The sequence below is a fragment of the Sphaeramia orbicularis genome, chromosome 7 (genome assembly GCF_902148855.1).
Source record: "Sphaeramia orbicularis chromosome 7, fSphaOr1.1, whole genome shotgun sequence".
Classification (NCBI taxonomy): domain Eukaryota; kingdom Metazoa; phylum Chordata; class Actinopteri; order Kurtiformes; family Apogonidae; genus Sphaeramia; species Sphaeramia orbicularis.
The window spans coordinates 29205056-29226956 of record NC_043963.1 but is presented as its reverse complement, the minus strand read 5'-3'; the positions used below and the strand labels follow the sequence as shown (position 1 = coordinate 29226956).

The following is a 21901-nucleotide window of genomic DNA, read 5'->3' as shown; positions in this document are numbered from 1 at the left end:
CTTCTTCTTTTGGAGGGCGGGACAACTTGTTCGTGGAAATATTCCTACTAATTCCAGCTCTTTCGAAATTATTTCTGACTAATGTTACTCAAAAACTAGAAATGACGTAACAGCCAGTATGAGACTAATACCAGGGAAATTCTAATAATAATAATAATGGCACTGGTCATCTGGTCATTACTGTCAAAATTAGAATTGTGTTCTTGTTTTTCTGTCTGCACTGTAAGACCGGATAAGTTGAGTTTACTTTAAAAAATTCAGTAAACCGGTTGCCTTAAAAAAAAATAAGTGATGGGTAATGAAAACTTGAGTGTATTAAACTTAAATGCCTGATTTGAATGGAAGTGCTATTTTAATTACAGCACACTAAATGCCAAGTTAACCCTTTGATGCATGAATTATGAGGTCCTTAGTCAAGATTTTTTTTTTCCCTGAGTGTTTTTATTCCTCTTTAGGCATGAAAAAAAAAACAGTGTGATTGAATTTTATGAACCTGTTTTTTATGGAGTTAAAAAAAAAAAAAGTTTCCTCAGCTGGACACCATGCGTTTAATTTTTGAAGAAAAGAAAGATGTATTTAAAATGCAATATCAGAAAGTGATATACTGTGTGAAAACTATGAAATATAATTTTAAAGCAGCTAATCTGATGTTTTCTCACATTTTAGCATACTTTAATACTAGTTATTACTCACTTCATGGAGATAATGTGAAAAAAAAAACACTTTTTGTTCAAGAAAACTGTTAATTACAGTCTAATAACAAATAGCAATTGATTTACTCTCAAACATGTTTCTGCAGATCAGGTTTATCAAGAACAGCAAAGTTGTCTGATATGCAACTAAAACAACAAAACCCATGAATATACAAGAGAACAGCTGTAGAATAACAGTCCACTATAGTGACTGCTATGCATGAAAGGGTTAATTTAACTTAAAATTTGTTGCAATATCAGTTGCTTTGTATAAGCATTAGACTTAATATCATCAGTTCATTGTACTCAAGTTCAAGTTGATTTAAATTAAGATCTTTTGCAATATTAATTACTTCGTATAACTTTTCCATTTAATATATTGTAGCATGGATGGGACTTGGGGAGGAATTTAGCTCACTGTCATTTGCTAGTTCAAGAAGTGCTTTTAATTTATCAAGGAACAATGAGTTGCATAAGTCAGAAAGATTTGAGATGAACAGTTAAACCATTGTTCAGCCTATGTCTCTCACTCACGGTGCAGCTCTACAAAAATACAAAAACAAACACATAAAGCCCAATAAACACTGCCATACACACATTAAGTCAAAATTAACACTAACACCACAACCCCGCTGAACACCTGCACATAAAAATAACACATTTTCAACAATATGCCCAATACCCGCAATGCACTGCGGAGATAAAAAGGTGTGGTCATGACTAAAACTTAGTGATTTAAATCCATACAACTTAAACTTTTTTGTACTTTCGACTATGTCTACAAATTAGTAAAATATACTCAAAAATGTATAGTAATGTAATAAAACTGAAATCATTTAAGTACATTGTAATTAAAGCATTTTAGTAAATACAAAGTCTGGACTTACAGTGTAGTTCATTAACCTCATCTTTCTATTAGGTGCTACATCACTGACTGTTGTGGCATGAAATCAAACGACTTTAATAAATCAGATTCACTCAGACATCATTAGGTATATCACATGATGTTTGTGATGTTTGTCCAAAGATCTCCTTATGTCAGTTAATTGTATTTCACCTATCATGCCTCAAATTTGATATATACACTGCACAAGGTGGTTTTAAGTGATCCAGATTTTTAATCTAGTGTCCCACATCTTCTCTGGTTTGATTTTCAGGGTCATTCGTAAAAAATAAAAGCAGACAATAGCTGTGATGAAAAGCCTGATCAGACCATAGAAGGAACAATAAGGCCACTGGCCACTTTGTTCCAGGGGTCTTCCTTGACTAATCAATGACAGGGATGAGTCACTGGTCACATTATTGGTGTTCTCTGTTCATTCTAATCAAATTCACGCACGAATACACTGGTCATGCACAATAAATTTACAGGTTATTTTTTATTTTTACTCTGAATTACTTAAGCCTTCCATGTTTTTCCGTTCAATCTAATTTCTTACACTTGAGTACGGATCAAAATAAGTAAAAAATAGCAGATGCAATCCCATGTGTTTGTTTATATAAGCCTCTATTCTTCAACTTTCTGGCATCCACTAATGTGATGTGGCTGACTTGGGAGGATTCATATTAATGGGGGTAACAGTGATTTTTCAGGTTAAGTGTTAAATATAATCCTAGCTTGACCTGTGTGAGACACATGTATGACACAGATCCTCTCACCCAAGTTCAACTTTAATTTGACCCTCTCCAGTGATCATTAATAACCTTGACACATGAGCTAAGATTCCCGGAGCTGCTTAATTCCCAGGGCGGCTTTTGTCACTTCTCTGTGGAAAAGTAACACAACAAAGTAATGGCTCTAGGCTCCAGACTGTCTCAATATTACAGGCAAATTCTTTAAACTTACGGATTGCATAACAAACTTTATTCATGCTCATGTTAACCCATAAAGACTCAAACAGCCACTGGAGATCAAAACCATCTACTGATCTAAAATGTTTAACACCTGTTGATCAAGTAATCCTATCATTACATGTAAATAATTGGTGTAAAATACAGTTTGTCACCTTTTCATGGTCATCAGTCATAGTTCAGAGGCTCCATAGTGAACGTGGAAACACCATCATCTTCTATAATTTTGATTCACCAGTAAAACACATGGAGTTCGATCAATGATAGTAGATGGAGACACTTGTTTTTAGTTCAATTATTTATATCTTTGCTGAAAAGTAACTTTTTCTTCACTTTTCTCTGTTTCTGATATAAAAACTCATAACTTTAATCTGAGTTTTAATGAACGTCTATATGATCAGTCAAATAAATATACAAAAATACATGATTTTTATTGACAAAAAAAAGCAAAACACAGAGGATAGCATTATAGTAAATGGCGATAAATCACTTATGAAATGTTAAATTCAGAGAAAAATGAATTTGGGAACTGCCCCAAAAGTAGCACTGGGTCTTTATGGGTTAATAAAGTGTCGTCCACAATATTGGATTATTTTAGCAATTGGCACATACTTAAAGATTTAAATTGCAACTTTCTACACTTTCACTGGCAAAATTAATTAAACTCTGTCATTAAAACTCAGTGTTGCATCCTAAATTCCTCATAGGTTAGAACATTTGAGGCCCACTGACTCTTGAGAGATGTCCTTATGTTGCAAGCAGGAACCAAATGGTCCGTTCCCTCACAGTAGTTGACCTCTCTTTCTCTTCTGAGGCTGGAAACCCTCGGCGCAGTAATGGCCTCAGCCTGCGAGATAATGTCATCTGACACACACTGATTTGGGAGAGGTAATTGCACCCCACACTGTTGTAATTTCTCATTCATGCATGTTTGAATAGTGACTTATGCCACGACTAATTGACCGAGCCCACTAACTGCAACCTTGCCTCATAATAATCTACCTAATGGGCACTTCTCTATTTCACACTAGGAATATTGAATTAAAATTTAAACTTTAATACAGAGTGTTTATTATTTGTTCCCTAAGCTGAGTGATGTCATTCTTGCCTCAGTTCTTTCGACAACAGAGTAGCTTTAATATTATGCAGGGCCTTCATTAAAACTAATGCCAGTGTTAGTGACATCATTGTCTACACAGGCCCCTCGATGCAGCAGGCGTTAGTGTTATCTGTCTATTATGTGATATATTGTCTGGATCTTCTGTCTTTGTTTAAACAGGTGGACGGAGCCTTATAGTGGACACACATACGCTGGAACCACTGAGAGATATGAGATGGTCTAAATTGATATACTTTACAACTAAGTCCATTATCCTTTAATTTCATGGGTAATTCCATGATGATTTAGCAATTGTAGTAAACAATGTGGACCTGCACATCATCCCAGTGTAGCATTATGTGATTTATCAGCCAGAAGACTAGGAACATAAGCAATGAAACCAACGATGAAATGTTGCAAGCCATCTAAAAATCCGATTTTCTTTTCTTGTTGTCTTGTTTTTTATTATCATTGCTCTGCTGCAGGGTTATAAAGTAAATAGAGGAAGTCTTTAAAGAACACAAGAAAATACAGGATGCTAGGACTCTGACGTGGGTTACACCAGGACAAATTAGGAGCCAAATAAAATGTGGTGAAAGTGACTCCCCACCTGTGTCTTGTAAAGACTTTCCAGGCTGCAGTAAATGGTATGGAGGCTGAAAGGCAAACAGCTTTGCAATATAACAACTTAAGGCTGAGCTATGAAATTACAAAGTCCTTTACATTTCTTCTGCAAACATTCAACACAGTCAAATGTAAGTGATTTCAATAGAAGTATTTTAGGTGTTAAAATAAAATGAAATTTCTTTCATATGCTAGAGATCTAAATTTCCCCACTATCCCTGATTGATCAGTTGTTTAATTAGTTGATTAAATTAGTTGTTGTAATTTACTCCTGAATATATAGGAGCCTGAGATTATGTGCTCAATGAGGTACCTTAAACGTTGAGATGGAGCATGTTTACACTGATTGACTTACATAGGATCATGTAATTGTATTCTTTAATGTCGAGGTACTGTTTGTTTGTTGTCTGTTTTGTTCTTTGTTGTGGTTGTTTTATTTTGTTTTTATACATTGCTGTCACTTAGGTTATTGACTTTATATCCTTTTGCATACAAAGGTATGTTATATGCATGTAACCTGTGACTGAAAAAACTCAATAACATAAGTGGGGGAAAATAAATAAATAAATAAATGAATAAATAAAATGATTGAATGTAATGTACAGTAGGTTATTATCAGTATCAGTGCAACTTAGTAGGAATTTAAGAGTATATGTTAATTATACGGTAATCATGTGATCATGTACAGATCTGCAAAATTAACTTTTTCTTCATTTTGCGTTTAATTTATATGCTAATAAAATTTATGGTTAGACAAGCAGTAATGAGAAGGGTCCAATTCCAACCAGGGACCTTTCTGTGTGGAATTTGTATGTTCTCCCCATGTTTGTGTGGGTTCTCTCCGGGTACTCTGGGTACTCCGGCTTCCTCCCACCATCTAAAGACATGGACTGATAGGTTAATCAGTTAATCTAAATTGCCCATAGGTGTGAATGTGAGAATGATTGGTTGTTTGTCTCTATATATCAGCCCTGCGATGAACTGGCAACTTGTCCAGGATGTACCCGCCTTCACCCATAGGTAGCTGGGATAGCCTCCAACACCCCCCGCGACCCTAGTGGGGATAAAGCAGGTTCAGAAAATGAATGAATTAATGAAAAGCAGTAATGAAATTATGGGCATAAGATAGTACTAAACGTTATAATAATTATAACACTACTGACTTGATCTATTGACTTGTTGACTTACAGACTTGCATAAAATCAATCTGAGTGACAAAGTTTACATAGTAAAAGTTTATTTGTAAGAATTTTTTTTTTTTTTTTTCAGATTATAATTTGTAATAGCACCAACCACATCATTTTCCCCATCTTACTGAGAAAACTGCAGTCAGTACCACCTAGACACCTGCAGTCTTATCAAACAGCACCATGATTATCACTTTACTTAGTCTAATCCTCATGTCCTTTTTTTCCCAACATTGGTTAGAACACACAAAGTAGTTCCCTGAGGCAAATGCTGATTTCACTGGATTCTAACACCTTTTATTATGCCTACCTACAGCAGTTTTTACTGTGCCTCACACTTTAGGGACCTTTAAGCGGTGCACTTCCCAAACTATTTGAAGCGGTGACCCCTTCCAAAGCCCATTACATTTCTGGTGAAAGCTGAGCCACCAGTTGAGAACATTACCGTTAAGTAAGCATTTAAGTAAGTGCTATGGCCCTGTGCACCCACTTGTTTGGACCAAGCCAAGCATGGTGGCCAAGAAAAGTTCCTGACTTTACACCAGGAAGGATGTGACTGCTGATGCATGCCAGATGAGGAGACACATTTGACAGAATTGTAAAGCAGCTGCAGGCAATGTGATATACAGTAGGAAAAATATTTTATTCATCGCATATGTGTGTAGGCGACAGCAGAGGTGAAAAGTTTTGTTTTTTTTTCTGTCTTTTGCATAATGTACTGGGTACCATGGCACAGTTCAGTGTAAAAATATTCAGACTCACAATACATAATGCTACTATTTGAAAACACACACCAGTTAAGAAATAAAAATGCACTAAATGTTCTAAATTCAGAAGCTTTCAAAACATTCTCAATAATAGGCAAAACTTGGTTTGTTGGTTTAGTTATTTCCTGAGCTTTTCCGCTGCCAGATCAGAATCCCATGGCAATAATCACATTGACCTCACTCTAAGTTCCAGAAACAACTCATTACTACATTACTACATTAATAATAGCTTTTCCTTTGAATAAATTCAGTCTGGTTCGGCACGTCGCGTTGTCTCGCCTTGGGTCTGCCAACAGACACAGAGTGTGACATTAAGGTATTGTTTTCCAAATGTTCAGACATTACATCATTCACTCCTAACATCAGTTGTGTGTCCACAGGTAGGATACAAGAAAACAGACTAAATTTAGGACTAAGGCCTCGATGGAGCCGTCTTGTCAAATTACTTCAAAGTTGTACTTCCTGCTCATACTTCGTTTCTACTGCCAGTACTTTGCTGAAGCACAAATCATCATTTATTACAACACAAATACAATGCTTGAGTCTAAGCAAGTTTTGGAGCCAATAGTTATGACTACTGTAGACAACTGTAGACTTGTAAATATATATATCTGTATACATATATATATATATATATATATATATATATATATATATATATATATATATATATATATATATATATATATACACACACATATATATATATATATATATATATATATATATATATATATATATATATATATATATATATATATATATATATATACATACACACACACACACACACACACACACACTTTGCTGCAGTTGGAGTTGGTTTGCTGCAGTTGGTTGTCATTAAAACCAGCATATTGGAACTCTGCACCGGCCAGTGATAGGCTTTCATTGCTAATGCATTGTGACTCATATAATATGTCACCTTTGGCACAATGCAGCATTATGTAAACATCTCAAAACCACACTGTGTCTGCTAATCAAGCCGTTGCATCTGTCTGTGTCAAGAAAGCTGGAGGCTTAGCCCAGGAGGAGCATCACTGTAATAACTTCAAAGCAGATGACATGATGGATCAAAAATAATGCAGTTGTTTCATGTTCTCACTCAGGCTCACTTTTAATGCCAAAACATTACATAACATACAAAACATTTTTAGACTTCGTCTCTTGATCTGATTCTTGATGAACCTTTTTTTGGTGAAGCACTGATGACATGTGCCATGCATTAAACATCATTGACATGCATGCTTTGGTGAGAAAAATACAGATAGCTGTCAGTGACACCTAGGGGTGAAAAGTTGTGCAGTGAAGTTTTTAACTGACTGCTCTAAACACATTCTGGGTCAGCCAATGCTGTAGTCTAGTCAAAGAAGCACTGCTCAGTATAAATTGCCTTTATTTGTCAACAACTTCTCTGCTTTCCTATAATATGTAAAAGTGAGATGTTATTTTATGCATTGATATTATTTTTGAACCTGTTGCCAGAGCAGAAATGTATTGCATTGTATGGAAAGCAAGTGTTTGATTTGCATACTAATGGCCTACATTTATCATACATGGCTGAAGGCCATAGACAGGAAGATATATTGGCTAAAAGTGTGCAAAATTAATTAAACACTGGATAGTTATTCGGCTACAAAAATACAAAAAGTTAATGATCCCTTGCAAACGTGTTGTAAGAGAAAATTAGAGTACATAATATGTAATTTGCATCTCCACAAAAAAAGTTAATCAGCTATTAAAATGACATCTTCTGCTCCTCCTTGAACACAGTGGATATCTTACTCCCTATAAGTTTTACAACATCACCGATGTGAAAGTTGCATATAAATCATATAAATGTCACTAATCTGTATGCAGCATTAAGCCCACAGAGCAATATAGTGTCATGTTGTGCACCACTGTCTTTCCACACAATGAAACTCAAATTAATGAAGATAAAAGAAACAACATTGTTATCCAAACTCAACTTAATGAACACCTTTAAACTACATGTGTTGTTTACAGTCTGTAAGGCTGTCTTCGCTGTTTTGTATTATCTGTCATGTGTTTTAACCAACACTATTTCTATGGGGGTAACATAGAGTCTGGTCATTGTATATTTGGACAAAGAAACATATTTTGTCATTTCTTCTCAGTACCCCCAGCGCAGAGGATTAGAAATGAAGCAATCAAGATGTGATTAAAGTGTGGACTCTCAGCTTCAATTCAAAGGGTTTAACAAAGTTATTGTATTTTATGTGACCTGCAAGCATTTTAAACAAAGTCCTCTCATTTTCAGAGGCTCAAAAGTAATTGGACAACTGACTGGAAAGCAGCTTAATGTCCAGATGTGACCTGTTTCCTGGTTATTTTATGACAAATGAAGCAGATAAAAGGTCCCGAATTGATTCCAAATGTTGACTTTACGTTTGGTAACTGTTCAGTGGAATTCTCAACATGAGGTCAAATTAGAATTTTGCCAGAAAGCATTTAAAAAAAGACCCTGCCCAATTCTGGAAAATGATTCTTTGGACAGATGTACCATGTACATGTTCCAGAATGATGGTAAAACAAAAGTATGGAAAAGGAAAGGAACAACTCATGATCCAAAGCAGATCCTGTCATGTGTCCAACATGGTGAAGACAGTGTAATGACATGGGCATCCACAGCTACCAGTGGAAGTGGGTCATTGGTGTTTATTGATGATCTGATTGTTGATTAAAGTAACAGGATGGATTCTGATGTATATAGGGATATCCTCTCTGCTCAGATTCAAATACTGCAAACCTGATAGGACGGTTCTTCAATGTGCATGAGGATAATGGCCCAAAACATACTACAAAAGAAATTCAAGAGCTGTTGAGGATGTTGTTCAGTGGTCAAGTCAGTCACCTGATCTCAACCCAATAGAACAGCTTTTCAGCCACTGAAAATTAAAAGCATTTTATAGGCATATAGGCATTTTCATCCAAGTATTGAAAATAATCCTCATATTTATAATCATCTTAGTTTGTCCATTACTTCTCTGAAAATGCAGAGACTTTGCGTAAAATGGTTGTATTTCTGAAATGGTTAGTGCAATATTTTTGTTAAACCCTCTCAATTAAAGATGAAAGTCCACACTGCAATCAAATTTCGATTGCTTCATTTCGGATCCACTGTGGTGGCCTGCAGAAGCAAAATTACAAAATTTGTCTCACTGTCCAAATATACATGGATCTGACTCTATGTTGTCCCCTTATAGAGAAGTGTTGGGTAAAACACATGAAACAGCTGTCAAGATATGCAAAACAATGAACACAGCCTTACAGAAATTCAACAACATGAGTTTGGATAACAATATCATTTCTTTTATCTTCATTCATTTGAGTTTCATTGCGCAGGACATGACACTGAATATTTTTTCTGTGATAACCCTTGAATTAAAGCTGAAAATCCAAACTTCAATCATATCATGACTGCTTCATGTCAAATCCACTGTGTAAATGTACAAATGCAAAAATACCAAATTTGTATCACTGTCCAAATATACAATACTATCCCAAAGTTTTAGGCTACCTTTATGTTAATGGATTGTATAGCGTTTAGATTTGCTGCTGCCTTAATTAAAAACAAATTATTGTTAATTTCCTGTACTGCACTGTAATTTTCATTTGTTTATTTATTGCATTTTATCTGCACTTATTCTTTTGTTCTATCCAATTTTTTGCATTTGATTCTTTTTTAACTTGTTTTGGTTTTTGTTTTATTTCACCTTGTCTTTCATGCTTTTTAATTTTGTACATGAAATGTGCTATACATATAAACCTGCCTTGCATTACCTAACACTGGCCTGGGACTTTTGCACAGTACTGTACAGAGACATGACTATGTGCTTATAGAATAGAGCTTTATTGTCATTGTTAAACAACAACAGTTTTATTTTAGTGGCATCTCACTTGGCAGTTGCAGTAAAAAAAAAATGATCATACAAATAAATACAATAAAAGAAATAGTCCAATAAAGTGCAGTGCATATGCAGGGGCACCATGAGCTGGAGAAAAGTGATGATGATTCCAAGTGCCTTTGACTAACAGGGGCCCTAGAATTTTTTTATTTATTTATTTTTACAAAAATCATAACCTCACTATAACAGAATGTTTGCTTCAATCGTATTTGTTCTTTAGTAATATTAGTTTTGCCAGTCAGCCTCTGACCCCCCCACCCCCCCACCCTTATTTCATGATGATGTTTGGTCCAAGTGCCAGAGCTCCCACCTGATAGACTTGCATCCAAAAAGTACAACAATACTTTCTTTCTTTCTTTCTTTCTTTCTTTCTTTCTTTCTTTCTTTCTTTCTTTCTTTCTTTCTTTCTTTTTTTTTAATAATATACTATTTTTACTTGTATATCAATAGAAAAAAATCCATTATTCTTATCAATAAGGCTTACTTTTAAATGTAGGAGATGGCACCTTTCTTATTAATCTTGAACAAAATCATAAAATCATTTATAAGCAAAATAATGATCCATGCATGCATAGTGTTACATTTTTTGTGGCATTGAAGTAGTGGGGTTCAAAGTGATTTTTTTTTTTTTTTTACGGGGTGGCATACCTGTGCACATACAATAAAAAGACAATGATAAATAGACTACACAAGAGTAAAACAAAAGTGTGCATGAGGTAAGGTGCATGGGCCATTTTTCACCCTGAAGTCTCCATACATTTCACTGCTTGTGGACAGAAAGAAATACACCTCACCTTAAAATAAAACAACGCCTTCTGTGACCCAGTTATTTAAAAACCTCCATTATTCTTCACATAACTGGGGTCACTGAGTAAAAAGGCTCAGTTCCTAAAAACAAACACACTGCGCCTTTAACAAACAGCGTCATCAGCGGTGCGTGCCCCTGTGCGTGACGTCACCTCACTCCCGGCATGCACGCTGGAAGTCCAATTATTGCTAATGGCGGGTATTTGTACGAAACATGCGCGTTTTAGGCTCCCGCTTTCTAACTGTATGTATTAATATTATACTTGAAAATTAAACTTAATAACTTGTGTGTGTTTCGTTGTAGCTTTGAGGTTAAACCATTCCGGAGACTTTAATAAGACGACCAAAGGGCAGTGTTATCATCATGTGTGTGTGTGTGTGTTCTCCATTAACAGTAACTGACACGAACTGAAACTAACAGGAAGGCAGCGTGTTTTTGAGTTAAGAAGTAGCGATGTTAGCCCGGAGAAAACTCAGAAAGTACTTCACGAATGTCTAGTTAGCTAACTTAATGGGACTGAGCCGGTTAAGCTAGTAAACAAACTTCCTTCCATTCATTCGACCGTTAACTCATTTGACTGCCAGGAAATCTGTGCATTAAACGGAAATGTTACCGTCCACGTTTTTAGTGTTAGTATCTTTAATAAATATCCTTCAGGTCGACAGTACCTCGAGGCTAAATATTCCTAAAGTGTTGTTGCCGCTAGCCAGAAGCACCAGGATTAACTTTACACTGGAAACCACAGAGGGCTGCTACAGATGGTGAGTATATCAAGTATAATGGATTAAGTTGGCCTCATTAATCTGAGACAGATCTGGTTTATACATTGGATAGCCTGTCACATGTAAAACCACATGGTAACTGATCTGTGTTTACACTGGTAAGTTTAAGGCACAATGGGCCCTAAAACTACCCTGAGGTGCCAATTGCATGTCCCTTTTTGATCTTTTTTGCACTCACCATTAGCAATTCTAAACTTCAGGTTCAGGTTTCTTTGTTAATAGTTGTAGGTAAATTGATTTTGCAATTCAGAAGAAAGGCAAACAAAGAAATACAATACAGTGAAATACACATTCATTCATTTGCAGTTACAAAATTATCAATCTCAACTGTACAAGCCCTGGTCTGTCCCAAGATTAGTTCTGTAAGGTTTACATCTAAAATGTGGTATCACTGGTGATCGAGCCTTTATGTGTAAGTAACACAAGGTTTTATGCTATTTCTTTACTTTTTTATTGTGTGTGTTTTATCTTATCCTAAGGACCTAATTTTTGTGTCTTTAATAAAGCTTGAATGAATGAATGAATGAAAAATGTGTATTTCTGTGCCTGGTTAATTGCTTTCATCAGCACTTTGTTCTTTTATTTCTAAGACTGATAGTTGCAGGAATAAACCTGGTCTAAATCTGTGACCATACTCTTAAAGTTAAACCAACCTGTACTGAAATTGTGTTTCCCATCAAACTTCTGTGTCCGTAATGATGAAGGTCAAATATGATGCATATTATTATGGCAGCTAGAGAATCAGATGTAGAAAAGGTTTACTCAAGTGTCAAAGTGCACATTCAACTTTTCTCTCAAGTAGAAGTGTAAGAGCATAGGCTCTAATGAATACTCAATGAGTAACTTGGCTTCGCTGTTCAGTATGTCCATGTTTAATGTCAAGTTGTTGTCTGCATCTTATATGCATTTGACATGTTTGAAAGTCACCAATATGTACACAAGGATGCCATCGTTTTTTATGTTTTTGTTTTGACGTCTTGGATAGAAGTCACTTTTGAAGTTGGGAAAATAATAGATTATTTCCCTTCAAACATATAACGTTGCGAGGCCTTTTTTGAAACTTTATAGAGTCCAATGTACAGATACTGGTGTTAAAATGTAGGAAATAAGAGTAAATGGTTGTCAGAAAAACTGTAGAATAGATGCTCTAGAATAGGCCATCTTTAACTGTTGTTTTTGCAAGGTTATTATCAACATGATATCTATTTTCAGTCTCTTTATTAAAAATTCTGGGAAATACTGTGTACAGCAATGAAAACTTACAAGAATATGAACAAAATGACTTTTACAGGCAGCATTCAATATTTAGTCTGACCTCTGTTGACATGAAAAAGAGTAACCCAAACAAAAATAAACACTTTACATGAGGTCACACAAAATCCTCAGCATTTAATGCTGTTCTTGTATCAGTTATGACTTTACTGATCCTACATTTGGAAAATTCAAGCTTACAGAGAATGAGAAATGCATATGTAGATTTTCATATACTTACTCTTAAGTAGAATGATGTATTTGCTTCAACAGTGAACCTACTATAGTGTAAACCTTTGGCTCAGTTCTGTAGTTACCTCCACCTCTATGGAGAACCACGGCTTATAATTGGCCCACACTTCTGTGCCCTACTAATTCTGGTCATTGTCTTCCAGGACCTCCACCAGACCAGAGGTAGCAAGCATTCAGGCTGTGGATGAAGAGAGCAGCAGAGGTTGCTCCCGGAAAGCCATTCTCCAGGCTCTCTCCACTCAGCCCTCCAGACTAACCAGTATCATTCTGGCTGAAGATGTTGGTAAATATACTGATGCAACTGTTACCACTGGCCATTTGGAATTTATTCCAGCATAAAGATGAACAAACAGGCATGGGAATGAATGGTTTTGACTCTCCTGATGAACAATACCTGTAAAAACCTTGCTTCACTTTTATACTTTTTCTTTCTTTTGCTGGACGTGTTACTAAAATTGAGCTAAAAGTCTAGGATAGCATCAGGTGCAAACAGTGGGAGATGAGGTTAGAATCCAATACGGTCCAATTTGCTCATGCAGTACACACAATGATAGTTTTTTGTATGTCTAGCAGTAGATGAAAGGTATGAGATACTCATGCTGTTTAGAGAACATCCCATTGTGCATTTTGATGAGCATAGTACAAAACTTGCAGGTGTTTATGAAACTTGAAAGGGTTGTGAATAAATGGCTAATACTCTGCCTGCAAATACCTCTATCACAAAATCAAAAATAAAATTGTATCTTTGTTTTATGCCATTGTTGCTGGTCTTCAGTGTAGCAAAACTCGCTCTGTCACTCATTTACCCGTTTCGGTTTACCACAACTTGACCTTACACAGTCTATCGCTTGTGTTTTAACAAATTAGAAAAGCCACAACATTTGACTTGACTGATAAACGTAAAGTTCTACATTGTCAGTGCCACATGCATACCTAATGATATGTGTTTGTCAAGAGCCAGATTTTCATTGTTTGTACCTCAGCACCTTGATCTCCCCTGTGCTGGGTTAATGCAGTACTTGATTATTATGTAGTATTTACCTTGACTCTAATGTTTTCTCCCTTGTTTCATTTGCAGTTACAGGACAGGTGCTACGTTGCGACGCTATTGTCGACATCATCAGTGAAATCCAGATTGTGTCCACCACTAGAGAGCTACATCTCGAAGACTCACCACTGGCTCTTAGAATTCATGCACTGGACTCTGAAGGTGTTGTGTTCTGGCTTACTTGGAAATGCAGTCATTCTTGTGTTATTGATAATTAAATTGCGGCCAAGAGTCAAAATTTTACACCACCAATCACTTATTAATCTTATTGTTAGCAGTTATTGCACATTACTCCATATTGTATATTTTATTTGCTAATTTAAAGGTTTCTCAGAGTAATGACTAAGTTGGCTCCAAGGTACATTTTCTGTCTTTCTAGGCTGCTACTGTAGGGCACCAGTGTTGATCTTGTTTGACTTGTTTCTTTTTGGGCAGACATACTTACTTTAATGAGCTCTAGCTGCAGCCTGATTTCTTCAGAAGGTGGCTCCAGGGCCTGGTGTCCTGTTTTTGTGTGCTTTCACCTTAAAGTGCATTTTAGATTTCGCAGAGCAGACTGCATAAGGACAGAGTGTATCCTGTAATGAAATACCCACTGGCTTTGTTTTCGCTAATTCAACTGCTTGGAGCTTCCAGACAATTGAGTTCAGAAGCCAATGTGCACTCAAGCGTACTGACATAAACCTTTTACAGCAGATGTTCAAGTATTCTTGGACCTTCACCAAATCATCTGCATTCATGTGTTTATTCTTAGATCATATGATTTGTAAGTTGAAGTAGAAAGTGAGTGTTTTCCATTTCTGTCTTGCAGGAAACACCTTCAGCACCCTTGCAGGTCTTGTTTTTGACTGGACCTTAGTGAAAGATGTAGATGTGAATGGATTCTCAGACTCTTACAATTCATTAAGGTTGGCTCTTCTGTTTTTATGCACAACTCAGACTCTGGCATGGTGTCTAGTGTCTGCTATCTGATAGGAAACTAAAAGTAAACAAATTGTACAGCCTGTTGTAATAGAGCTATAACCATAAAACACAAATTATAGCAACAAAGTAAAGCTGTTACTCAGTTGAGAATGCAAATTATTGAGAAGTACAATTCATTTTGTGGATATACATTGCAGCTCCTTTTCTTTCTTTTGAAAAATAAATTGTTGAGATGACTTGTATGCATGCACACAGTGTTGAAGTGTTTTCTAATCAGTTTCTTTTTTTTCCCCTGATGAAGGGTCCTAAAGTTCTCAGAGTCGACATATACACCACCAGGATACATATCTGAAATGGAACGTGTTGGGAAACAGGGTGATATTATTTTGGTGTCAGGGCTGAAAACAGGACATGCCAAGTTGAAGGCCAAAATACAAGAGTCATTGTATAAGGTAAGCTGTTGATGGGTGCAAAAGATATGCATCTTGTTTTTGGTTTCACTTTTCTGACTCAGGTTCCTTGGTCTGTTCAAGTGAGGAAATCAGAAGACCAGAAATACAGGATTGTTTTTATCTTCTGATATGCAATAGATTTGCTAAAACAGGAGATGATTGTGTAATCACTCCCTTTTCTACATCTGTCTATGTGAGCTGTAGTATTAAAAAAAAAGAAAGAAAAAAAACCCTCAAACTGTAGTACATCCAGTTTACATATTTATCTACATGCAGATCAGATTCATGTGGTTGATTAATGTTATTTGAATACTGCACTGCAACCAGTTTAGTCAGGTTTAGCGCAGCGGGAAGTTAAGGCTGTGTTGGTCTGTAACCATGGTATCTGTGCTACAGGATGTGGGTGCAGCTGAGGTGAGACTACTGATTTTAGAAAACATCTTACTGAGTCCTGCGCATGACGTCTACTTGCTGGCGGGAACATCCATCCAGTACAAGGTCCTGAAGATAAGACAGGGCACAATTACAGGTGTCACATTTTACTTTTACTTCAACTTCTATTACCTCTGTTTCTAAAGATGTCCATGGAAATATTAAATACTTAAAATATGAAGTAAAAAGGCCATTGAGTTCACCAAGATTATTCAGTAACTCACTGCAGCCAGATGAATAATGCTGGATGTTCAAAGCTTTTAGAAGTAAATCCAACTCTGTAGCTAATTTGTGTTTTCTTTCTCTTTTTTCCAGAGCTCTCAATGCCTTGTGATCAATATGAGCTGCACCTTCAAAACAGTGTTATTGGTCTTAATGGAAACCCAGACCTTGCTGTTGCTATTCTGGATCAAAGTACCTCTACAGTTACAGCAATTCAACTAGGACACATCAATGTGGTGCTGGACCATAAGAGTATCCTTGTGACAAATTGTGCATGCAGTCTTCAACATATAATGCTATTCAACTCAGTAATACATTTGATTTTGTATATAATAGAGTTGAGCAAAGTACTGGACTGCCTGAATTTGTCATACACCACTGCATAACTGAAAAAACATCTGAAACCCTTCAACAGTGAGCAATCTATGTCATATTTCTCCCACTAGAATTGATACAGAACGCTGTGTAGAATGTGTTGAAAGAGGGCTCCTATTAACTAATGACTGTAAATTTACAGCACAGCAATTAATATTCTGTCTTGAAAAGCAAGCAGTGTTAAAGTTGGTAACTGTTCATTTTTATGTTCAGTTTTTGCTACGTTGCAGTTTGGAGCCATTTAATGCATAATGATTCCTCTATGTTGCACATTTTTGTAGAGCCAAGCAAAACCTATATTAATCAAAGCCTTCATTATCCATGATTAAATTAAATTCTATACATTCTCTGCACTCATGACAGTAGATCGCATAAAGGCCCAGTCGTGCAGTAAATAAATGTATGCATGCATAAATGCTACGGTATGCAGTGCAGCCATTGTAATCTTAAAAAAAAATACATGATACACATTTTTGGTTGTGCCACTCAGTTCAAGTTTACAGTAATATGCTCTAATGTTTGATAAATTACAGTGATAAGGGTTTTCCTAGTTTTTGAATAGTCACTATCAGTGAGTGTGCCTTACTGTTTCCTTAGCATTATCTACTTAGGTCTACGAATGCAAGGAGTTTCTCGCCTACCCAACAGCACGTTGTACGTTGTCGAACCAGCTTACCTCGGTCAGTATGTTTCTTTTACCAAAAATAACATAATGGTAAATACAATTTTGTAGTTTCAGGTATTTTAAATAAATGTCCTGCTTCTGTTATGTTTTTAGGTTTTAAAATTCATCCAGGTGACACCTGGGTTCTGGAAACAGGCCGAGTATATGATATCCTGGTTGAAGTATTTGATAAATCTGGCAACAAAATTTACATTTCAGATGTAAGTTCAATTCTATGCTTTTCTCCTTTTATTTTTATTGTTGTATTTGAATTGTTTGTTTTTATTGAAGTGACAGTCATATTCTGACCATTTTGTTCTGACTGTTGCTTAATTTGGTTTTGCAGAACGTCCGTATCAGTACCGGTTTCCCTGTGGAGTACTTTGAAATCCTGGAGTCCTCTGCAAATGGATCATATCATCGCGTCAAAGCACTTAAAGATGGTCTTACACTTATTGATGCTACCCTACAAGCTGTTGTAGATGAAGTGAGTTTTATTACAGCTTTATGAGTGTGTAATTCAGCAGTATCATCATTTCCGCATTAACCTTCTACCCTCACTTCCTTGTCAGCGGTGAGTTTTTAATGTTCGCTTCCATCTCCGTTGTATTTCAGAATGGGAACATCCATGCCCTCGCCAACCCAGTCCACAATGAACAGGATGTGGAAATCTATAACCCTATAGTTCTTAATCCGAGTATTCTCACATTTCCCTGGCAGCCAAAGGTTGGCGCTTATCAGTATACAATAAAGGTAATTATTCTTTATTACAATGTGAGAGGAACTTGGTATTTAAAAGGCTCTGAATCTGTCATAGGGCAGGCGTGATTTGCACATCTTTTGTAAAGTGTTGACATTTTAAACAGTTACTTTTCTTCATATATTTTCTCTTTTTATCCCTATGTCTGGATGTGAAGTCTCAAAGGACCTTTTTTTTCTGTTGTGTCATTCAGGCTTCAGGAGGGAGTGGAAATTTCAGCTGGTCTTCGTCGAATACAGCTGTTGCCACAGTGACTGTCAAAGGAGTGATGACAACAGTCAGTGACATTGGCATCAGTACAATTTATGCTCATGACCTACGAAACCCACTACACTTCGGCCAGATGAAGGTAAGCTGGTGTGGAAAATGGGCACTTAGTTATTTATAGGAAAATTATGGCATAAAAGCTAAATTTGGTTGTGGTGTTTAATGACTTTCAGTTTCATCATCAGGAGGGTTAAAGTCATTTAAAGCTATACCTACCGATGTGGCATTTCTCACAGCACTTAGTAAAAGTTTGAACATGAACAACCCGCCTCCCTCCAAAGCCCCGCCCCCTTCCCTCTGCCTGAGCACTGAGGCTCCTCCTCCTCTCTCCTCCTCTCATCTGATGCGCGATGGAAACAGAGGAGGAAACAGAGGCGGAGGTCCGGTCCGTTTTGGCGTGTCCGTGGACCCCTCCCTCAGTAATCAGATGCATCATCCACCTGCCGCGGGCCCGTGGCTCCTGTTCCATCAGTAGACCTGGTCTGTGCAGTACTGGGTCAGGGTCTTCACTGCAGTGCCCATGGGATGGGCGCGCGCACTGTGAACGTGCGGCCTCCATGAATTTTCCGTGGACATTTGAAGTTTCATAGTCCATACATTTATCATCTTACATCATCTTACATTGTGTGACACCATGTACATGCACCTGTATGAGTCCCACCGTCATAAAAGGTGAGCTTTATGCAGACCTGTTCAGTCCAGTACAGCTGACTTCCGGACTTTTATCTCCATCTTTCATTCATCAGACTCCCGTTTCTTCCCCTCAGTTGTCGTTTCTGTTCATAAATCCGTTTTTTCCCTTCCACATGTGCATGTCAGTTCTATCCAAACACATCCTAGACAGTAGACTGTGGTCAGTGTCAGGAGAAGCAGTGTCAGTGAAGCGTCAGAGTCAGAGGTACATATCGGATGTGAGACGGCGATAATGGATCGGATGCTGGACGGCCGTAATGGATGATTGACAGGAGGCTCAGTCAGGTTCGGCCAATTATTTTATTCGGACTGACTAAAATGATTGGTCTGACTTGTATCAGAAATATACGAGAATTAAACATTTTTGAGTTTCAATACCTGGTGGATTTCTTTTACATTTTAGTTTGACACACACTTATTAGGAGCATTTTAAGATGACAAAAGAAAAGTGGAAAAATGCCACATCATACGGTATAACTTTAAGTACTGTAAAACTGAAACCAAAACTTACACACTTCAGGTTTTTTTTAGGACAAATTCTGTGTAGTATTGATATTCTAAACTCTCAACAGCAGAGGGAAGTTGAGTACCAGAACACACTTACAGTGACCAAAACTACCAGTGAATCAATGCTATGTATCCACAGATTGCATCACTTACTGAATAATTTACATTATAGCTCCGCTTTTAGACATAAAGCACACAAGAAAACAGTAAAACCACAAATCTGCGATACAGTTTGTGTTGTCAAATGGTGCACTAAAGATCTATTTGAACCATCCAAAAACGGTCCAAACTCACAGTTTAGTCTGAACCATTAATCAACAAAAGGTGAATTTATGTGGCCTTATTATGTTCACTAATTACTTTGCCTTTGTAAACCTCATAATCAAACTAACCTAAGTAGAAGAAACACTGTAATTTCTCCATGAAACCCCATTTATTTCTTCACAGTTCTAATCCCATTTTGTCACTCTGACATGATCTTCTGCCATCAGGGTAAATAGATTCAGTCCTTATCTCTACAGTCCAACACTTTGACAACTTAAGCATAACTTTATTGCTCGTTATTCTCAATACTGTAATGATGATGATTTTAGGTCATTTTTTAATATTCAACATATTACATGTACTCTCTTGAAGTGCCCATTGTTGTGGACTTCTTTCTTATAAAGACTCTGAAATCAGTCTCTCATGTTGAGCAGTGGAGCCCCTACACAAACACACGATTCCTGTTGGTGTAAAGACATGCTATTTGAAATCAGACAAATCTAATCTGTAATTTTTTTGGACACTTTTTATTTATAAGCATTTTAATTTTTACAAAACAAGGAGAAGAAAGTGAGGTCTAGGGATGACAATTATAACATAAACATGCATACAACTTCAGCCGTTTTTTAGTTAGTACTGTCAGTTTGTAAAGACATTTTCTCCAGCGCCTTTTTCCCAGCTCCTCCTGGAGCCGCAGGGTGAAAGTCATACATTCCATAAGTCTAATGTTTTCCACAAATGAAATGAAAAGTTCCATTGTGGGTGTTTCTTTCTGCATCTAATGTGTAATTTCTGTCACAAGTTGTTATTTTGTTTTATTCTCATACACTTCATTGCTCAGGCGATGTTAGAAGAAAACAGGCACTGAAGTATCTCTGAACTTTAGGATTGCTAATAATAAAAACATGAAAATTGAATTCCAGCCAGCTGTGTTGTGTTTTACAGATAAGTCATTTTATTAATTGATTGATTCCATTTTCCTACAGGTGTATGTTGTTGAGCCTGTGGCCATGGATTTTGCTCCTTGCCCAGTGGAGGCCAAGATGGACCAGGTTCTGGACCTGCCCCTTAGGATTTTTGGCCTGTTGGAGGAGATGGAAGAAGATCGAGTTATGCTGAGCGACTGTTCCCACTTTGACCTGCAGGTTGAACAGGAGAACCACGGTGTCTTCACTCTGCTAGATGGTGAGTCCAGGCGATCTCATCAGGTTTATCTGTGATCACCATTTTACCAAATTCCAGCAGTTTGTCTGGTTTATAAGTATCAGTACATATCAGATTATCACTGGATGTAGAATTGCATGTATTGTACTTTGCTCAGTGCTGTTGAGTGTCAGTAACTCCTGAAAATCCTAAATTTATTTATGCTGCAGTCAGTGATGATACACACAAAGCGCTAATATTAGGGTGATAAATGCTTTGCCTATTTTATGTTAGAAGTATGTGATACTTATTTACTCCTGTCCTCTATTCAAGATTTAAGATTCAAAGCGTTTATTGTCATGCATACAGTTAAGAAGCAGATTTCCCTGTACAATGAAAATCTTACTTTGCCATAAACACTGAATGACACGAGAGAAGGGTATAAAAATATAAACTACCATTATTAAGAGAAAAATATATTTTTACATAATATGCAACATCTTTAATTGTGCAAATTGTCAAAGGTAAGTGGTATACAGGATGTGCAAAACTGCTTGCCTGAGATAAGTGAGATGTTAATGTGCCAAATTGTCAGATAAACAGTGTGAGCGGCCAGAGATTGCAGTATGATATTCAGTTTGCCATGTGAAGGGCACATCCTGTGTTCTTTTAAGTTGGTTGCAGAGAAAACCTGAAAACTGAAATTGTAACATATAGAACATTTTTGCTGACTGGACCATTTCTAAAGCATACAGCTCTACAAAAAACAGTGTGGTGAAATCACAATTTGAAATGTCACAATGAGGAAGGAAGAATTCCCAAAAAAAAAAATCACACAACTCAAAAAAGTCAGACCATCTTATTTGTTTTACAGAAGTTGGTATAAGTAATCTGCCCATTTAAATTCA

The 21901-nt window shown here is 36.6% G+C and overlaps 1 protein-coding gene across 2 annotated transcripts in view; it reads left to right on the top strand.

Annotated features, from left to right (window-relative positions):
• The first annotated feature begins 11122 nt into the window (after window positions 1-11122).
• The window catches only part of nup210 (nucleoporin 210), a 28614-nt gene continuing 17835 nt past the window's right edge, over window positions 11123-21901 (top strand). For both annotated transcript variants that reach the window (XM_030139389.1, XM_030139388.1), the window contains exons 1-13: window positions 11123-11718; window positions 13386-13525; window positions 14321-14452; window positions 15102-15198; window positions 15516-15666; window positions 16063-16195; window positions 16414-16572; window positions 17307-17375; window positions 17474-17580; window positions 17706-17846; window positions 17975-18112; window positions 18313-18468; window positions 20837-21035. In XM_030139389.1, the coding sequence (XP_029995249.1) occupies window positions 11564-11718; window positions 13386-13525; window positions 14321-14452; window positions 15102-15198; window positions 15516-15666; window positions 16063-16195; window positions 16414-16572; window positions 17307-17375; window positions 17474-17580; window positions 17706-17846; window positions 17975-18112; window positions 18313-18468; window positions 20837-21035 (1777 nt within the window). In that variant the 5' untranslated portion in view covers window positions 11123-11563. The remainder of the gene's footprint in view (window positions 11719-13385; window positions 13526-14320; window positions 14453-15101; window positions 15199-15515; window positions 15667-16062; window positions 16196-16413; window positions 16573-17306; window positions 17376-17473; window positions 17581-17705; window positions 17847-17974; window positions 18113-18312; window positions 18469-20836; window positions 21036-21901) is intronic.